Source organism: Rhagoletis pomonella, unplaced genomic scaffold, assembly GCF_013731165.1.
Source record: "Rhagoletis pomonella isolate Grant_MI unplaced genomic scaffold, Rhpom_1.0 Rhpom_scaffold_00002, whole genome shotgun sequence".
Lineage (NCBI taxonomy): Eukaryota > Metazoa > Arthropoda > Insecta > Diptera > Tephritidae > Rhagoletis > Rhagoletis pomonella.
The window spans coordinates 61,964,155-61,970,354 of NW_023458556.1; the positions used below are offsets into that span (position 1 = coordinate 61,964,155).

General features: G+C 41.0%; 1 protein-coding gene across 1 annotated transcript in view; it reads right to left on the reverse strand.

Moving 5' to 3' along the window:
- Nucleotides 1-626: 626 nt before the first annotated feature.
- The window catches only part of LOC118733932, a gene marked incomplete in the record, with an annotated part of 328,743 nt that continues 323,169 nt past the window's right edge, over nt 627-6,200 (reverse strand). Inside the window, 4 exon segments of the mRNA XM_036463569.1 lie at nt 627-2,328; nt 4,646-4,749; nt 4,814-4,884; nt 4,946-6,195. Coding sequence (XP_036319462.1) covers nt 2,055-2,328; nt 4,646-4,749; nt 4,814-4,884; nt 4,946-6,195 — 1,699 coding nt within the window.

A 6,200-nucleotide genomic window follows, 5' to 3' on the forward strand; every position in this document is an offset into this window, starting at 1 on the left:
GCCAAAATCGCTTAGGCGGTTACAGCGCCAAAAAAGAAGAAGAAGAGGAGTTGAGCCCGTATTTTAAATTTTTGCTTGTTTATATTAAATATTTTAGTGCAAAGGGCAGAAAAAGTAGAAATTTTGAAGAAAATGGATTCTCCTGTTCCATTTAACAAATGTCACATAATAAAACCAGTTAAAAAATATTGTAGGGTTTCCCCAAAACGAAAAAATTTTGAAATGTTATAATTTTTTTTCCCCAAAAACCAAAAAAAAAATTATTTTGAGTTTCTAGAAAAATGTTGGGTAAGCAGTTTTATAGATCATTAAATTTTAGTACAATAAAGCGCAAATGGCAAAAGACTAAGAGACCGCGTTGAGTTTTAATAATTTTTTTTTTACTGACAACTTGCACCCAAAATTAAAAAAAACACAAAAAAAAATTTATTAAATTTGGTAAAATTTGTTTTATAAGATTGAAATTTTTCTTCTTTAATTTTTTTTTTCATTGAACCCTACAATATTATGTAACATTTATTAACTAAAACAGGAGAATCGATTATCTTCAAAATATCTTTTTCTGCAATTCGCACTAAAAAATTTAATACAAACAAACAAAAATTAAAAAATCGGTCTCTGGCAAATTTTATAAGCTGTAATCTAAAAAAAAGTCAAAGTAAGTGAAAACTGAAGGCTCCAGTGAATTGTGCACACAAAATGCTAATTTGGAACCACTGTAAGCTCTCACTCTCAACGTTAAGTTTTCAAAACTTTTGTTTTGGTTTTTTCCCCAGACTTTTGTTCTTATTTTATCCTTCTTTAAAACGTTATCCATACTTTAGTTCTCATTGCAAACGTTCCCGAAAGCTTCCTTCTCATTCTCTTCTTCTTGAGAATGTTCTTGAGGGGGTTCGTTCTCATTTTTTCCTTGTGAGAGCGTTTCGAGACTTTTGTTCTTTACTAAAAAGTTCCCGAAACTTTTGTTCTCATTCAAACTGCTCTTAATAGTTTAGTTCCCCTTTAGTTTTACATTACATTATGTTCTCGTGCATAACTAAACAAAAAGCGAACGTTTTCTCGGGGCCTATTTTAAACTAAAAACAAAAATTTCACAGGAAAACGTTCAGCACATTAGAGATCATTTTGCATAACAAAATTAAATTGCGAAATTAACACATGATAAACATATGTACATATGAATGTATGCAATCTAATTGGTGAATTTCGAGACATTGATTCCACCGCACTGACTACAACGTTTTACTTTACTTATTGTTTTTGCGTTGGTATTTTTTATCGTCAAAAAAATTAACACAGCGCAAATTGTTGAGCACATTTCTTCCATTAAGTGTTTCTAAATATTTATTTACCTAACAATATTTGTATTTAAACTTCGTTGCTTATATATTAAATATACATATGTAAGCATAGTGTGTATGTACAAATGGAATGAATATTAATTTCCTGAAATATACTTTTATGAAAAATACTTTCTTTTTATATTTTACTTATTTATTTTCAGCTAAGTTTTATATGCTGTTCTTAAATGTCGGCGCTGGTAGGGAATTTAGAATAATTCTATTGCTTGGGAATAAATATGTACATACTTTCAAATGTATATGTATTTAGGTCTTGACATGTACGTACTTGCTCGCCCTATGGAACCATTTCAATCAATAACTTTCGTGTTCTTTTTTTAAGCGTGAGTTTTAAGAATTATGCTATTTACTTACCCTATAATGAACGTACATGTATGTATATTGTTTATGTATGTGCACAAGTGTATGTATGTAAATATGTCTACCTATTTATTTACCTACCACTGGATTACATTCACGAAAAATCAATTCCATGTTCAACTCTTAACTAACTAATTATTAATGAATACTAAGTATGTACTTACTTACACCTACAACCTATACAGATGCATGTAATGCTTTTAACATTTCCGTATTACGTAATATTCGTATATTTCAGCCTTTCGCTTTTTATTTTGTTCCATGCAAGTAAATTTGTAGTATATATGTACGTACGTAAGCATGTCTTACTTGTACTTCTGGGTCCTTGTTAGTCTAATCGCTATTTAAGTCATCACCGATTAGGCTACGATCCATACCCTTCCAATTGCTGGAATTCAATGCAGCTGCTGTAATGCCATACGTACCGCTCGGCAGTCGCTTTTGTCGACACAACGCTATGCGTGTCTTGCTGGGCGATTGCGGTTGCAGTAGCGGTGATGTAGCCTGCGGTGAGTCCATGTCGTCGGTATTCTCTTCCGGGCAGCTATCCGATGGTGAAGCTAAACGCTCACGAGTTTTTATGGATTTTTTGAGGCGTCGCAAAAATCTGATGGAATTGAAGATAATAAATAAAAATAAGTAGGACGTTAAGTAAGGTTAGATTGCGCTGGCAGGGGACGCATTGGAAATTTATGATATAGTCCCCAACAGACTCTACCTAATAATTCTCCTGACAGATGTGACAGTAGGGATAAGCTAAGATTCCTAACATTACTGCCTGTATGGATAAAGAATTGTTGGAACCCCCAACAGGGGCGAGAGCTGCGACTTTTCAAAGACAAGGAGCTCCTTTGACCACCTCGCTTCAGAGGTATCTTTTCTTGCTACGTCTTCAGCCATTAAGTTTCCTGCAATTTCGGTCTAGCTTGGCACCCAAATAAGCTTAATAAAAATGTACTACGAAGCAATTGAAAGAGAGATCAGATAGTCCATCAAAAGTTTTGAATACGCCGCCATTGTGTTCAGGGCACTGACAGCTGCTTGGTTTTTAGATTAGATACATATATGTTCATCTAATGAAGCGGCTCTTGGAGTTTTTCGAGAGAAAGATTCTGTGTAAGATTTACGGACCTTTACGCGTTGGCGATGGCGAATACCGCATACGATTAAACGATGAGCTGTATGAGCTTTACAACGATATAGACATAGTGCAGCGAATTAAAATTCAGCGGCTCCGCTGGCTTGGCCATGTCGTTCGAATGGACACCGACGCTCAAACTCTGAAAGTATTCAACTCGGAACCCGCTGGGGATTACAGAGGAAGAGTGAGGCTTTCACTGCAATGGAAAGACCAAGAGGAGAAGGACTTGGCTTCACTTGGCATTTCCAATTGGCGTCAGTTGGTACGGAAGAGAAATGATTGGCGTGCTGTTTTGGACTCGGCCAAAATCGCCTAGGCGGTTACAGCGGCAATGAAGAAGAAGAATACATATATACTTATCTCTCAAACTGACGTCACGCTCTTCAGCTTCCCTAATGGCAGCTACTTTCGCCTGAAAAACACGGCAGCGGTTTGAAAGTCTTCACGTAGTTTTGGTGGAGAGCTCCCGGAAGTAGATTCCTCCACCAAATCTATCTTTAAGTTTCGATCCACCTCTGAAAAGGTTCACTGCTCACTTCCTCCAGTTAGCCAGTCACTCCCAATCATTTCCTGAAGAAATTCAGGTAGAGAAAAGACATTTTGGAGATGGAGTAATCTGTGAATAGAGACCCGCCAGAGCTCCGGAGTATCCAGTCTTTGATCTGGTGTTCAAGCAACGTCAAGAGGCATCCGTGTTCTTCTGGCGAGTGGCTCTGTATTTTATTGCCAATGGCGGTTGTGTTACAGCGCCAAACAAGAAGAAGATTGTGTGCGCGGAAAAAAGAGTCGTTGGTTTTGAGCGTCGTCATAGAGGCCTAGTTTTAGCTTAATGTGCTGTGCAGGTAGTAAAAGCGGTCATCATTGTTTTTGGAGGGAAGAGGGTTAGGCTGTCTCAGTGAAAAAGCTAGAAAATGTTTATTTTTAAACACAGGCCATCAATTTTATTTCCCGACGCTACCGCAAGAGAGCAATAAAACTCCCTCTGATGGCTGAAAAAGCTCCGAGATGTAGAAGTTAAATAAAAGTGGGGAAAGGGCACCATCTTGTGGGATGCTTCTTATTTTTTTCTGTCGACCACTCAAATAATTCGCATTCCACCGTTTTAGTCCCTGTTGAACACAGGATTCCTCAATGTGGAATGAGGCCAGCAATCCTAAGACATTTATCTCAAAGGGGCGGTTTCGTTCTCTATAGAAACCATATTGAAGCGTAGTGGGGTCAGATTGGAGGTTAAGTATGGAAGTAGGAAGATCTCAAGTGTTTTCGCCACCCACCTTTGTTGGCTGGTTTCCCGGTAATTAGTATTGGGACCATTCTCCATGCTTTCCACATACCACAATGACGACAGTGGGCAACGAAAAATTTAGCACCTTAGTGAAGTATTACACTCCCACCGGACCTAAGTGCTTTAGTATCAAAAAGTATAGTCCATCGAGGGCTATGGCTTTGGAGGCTTTTACCTTCTCGATGAAGACTTCAACTAAGTTGTTGGTTAAATGAGCTCTGTGTTTTAGGAGGTCGTGCAGTCTTCTGGTCACTTGACCCACAGAAGGATGCAGTGTTAAATACCGGCTAAGAGAGCTCCCATATTTCTTTCGGGTCGTAAGAGGTGCCATCACAATATAAATTTCCACCCTGTCATTGCGCTTCGTCAGATTGGAAGAGACCTCATGGCTGACCAAATTACCTCAATATTTTCAGAAAATATGCGGACTGCTAACCACTGCGCATATTTTCTTTTAAAATTCTGATGCTAATTTGTTTACTTACTGCTACTACATACCTTATTTGATTTCCGATTGCACGCAAACGATTTATTTTACATTTCGGCTTAACTGTTTCGGTATCTTCTTTTACAATGCTGGGTGAAATTCTCCGCAGCAAGGCCTGTATAATTAATGGAACAAAATATTTATGCCATAACAATAAGCATGTCTTAAAATCTACTTACATCAGCTACTTCTTCTTCGCTCAGACTCTCCTGCTTTCGCGGACGTTTCTCTCTATTTGGCGAGTTCAGACCTGAAATTCGAAAAAAATCATGCCATTCCCGCTCTAGTTTTGGAAAAAACTCTCTACTTACGCCGCGGAAGTGGCCTTGAGGCAGTCAACTCCTTCGGAGACACCAGACTTTCCGATGAGGAAGAGCTACTCGCCACCGGTGGTCTACTATTGAGTCGTCGCTTTGGACTCTTGCGTGTGGTAGTTGCCGATGCCGGACAAGTGTGGTGATGCGAAAGACAATGTTTACTGCACACATGCCCGCTGCTGCTCGGTGTTGTTGTCGAAGTGGTTAGCGACTCCTTGCTCGGTAAGTCGAGCTGCTGCTTTGTGGGTGACTGTGTTGCGGAGCATTTGGATGACTTACGTTCACGCTTTTTACTGCTGCTGCGACGCTGATGGGTAAAGGAGCCGCCTTTCCCATCCGACGATGGAAAGTCATAGAGTCCATCTGAATCAGTGAAAGGCAGTTGATCTTTTCGCCCATAGAAGTGCGGTGAAAAGCGGCCCATGCTAGCGCGTTCGCTCAGCGGACTTTCCGAGCGTGACGACACTGGTGAGAGACCCTTTTCATTGCCGTCGATTTGTATCACAATGGAAGGCAGTTGCAGTTGTGCCATTTGATTGCCCGCGCTGGTGGTGCAGCTAGCGGCACTCGTGGTTGTCGGCTGCTGCTGCGGCTCGTCCACTTCGATTAAGACGTGCTCTGCCATGTAGGCACCTAATGTTTTGAAGCGATTGCTGCTCAAACGGCTATCATCCAATTTTTCATCGACATGGTCAGTACCGATACCTTCATCGTTGGACTCTAAAATGATTTCATCAGAGAATGTCTCAGAGTCGGAACGTGGTCTGTGCAGTTGATCGGTGCTGCTACCGGTCGCGCCGCTTTCGGCGTCCGTTCCCTTGCCATTGGTTATATTCTCCTTGCAGCTGGCGAGGGCGGAGTTCTTGCGTCGGTTCAAAAGATTTACATGCAGAGAGAGCCCACCGCTGGAATGGCCGCTGCCTGGCTCATCCATTTCACCGGGATACAAAGGATTGCTTGAGCCGCAGCGGCTTGGCCCAGGACTTGCCATGCTCGAGTAGCCGGAAGAGCTGAGATTGCTTTCGGAGATGGTGCGGTCGGCACGGCTGCACATTGTGAACGGGCTCAGGTAGCACATACCAACCGGGTTCGGTGGCATTAGGCCACCCGGGTTGCACGTTTTCGTGGCCGGAGATAATGGTTCGGTGTCCGATTCCAGTTCACTCATGTTGGAAGTGACGGTAATCATGGGTGGTACAAAGGGAAATTCTAGCGAGTTGGGTTTATCGAATTGTTTTAAGAGCCTGCC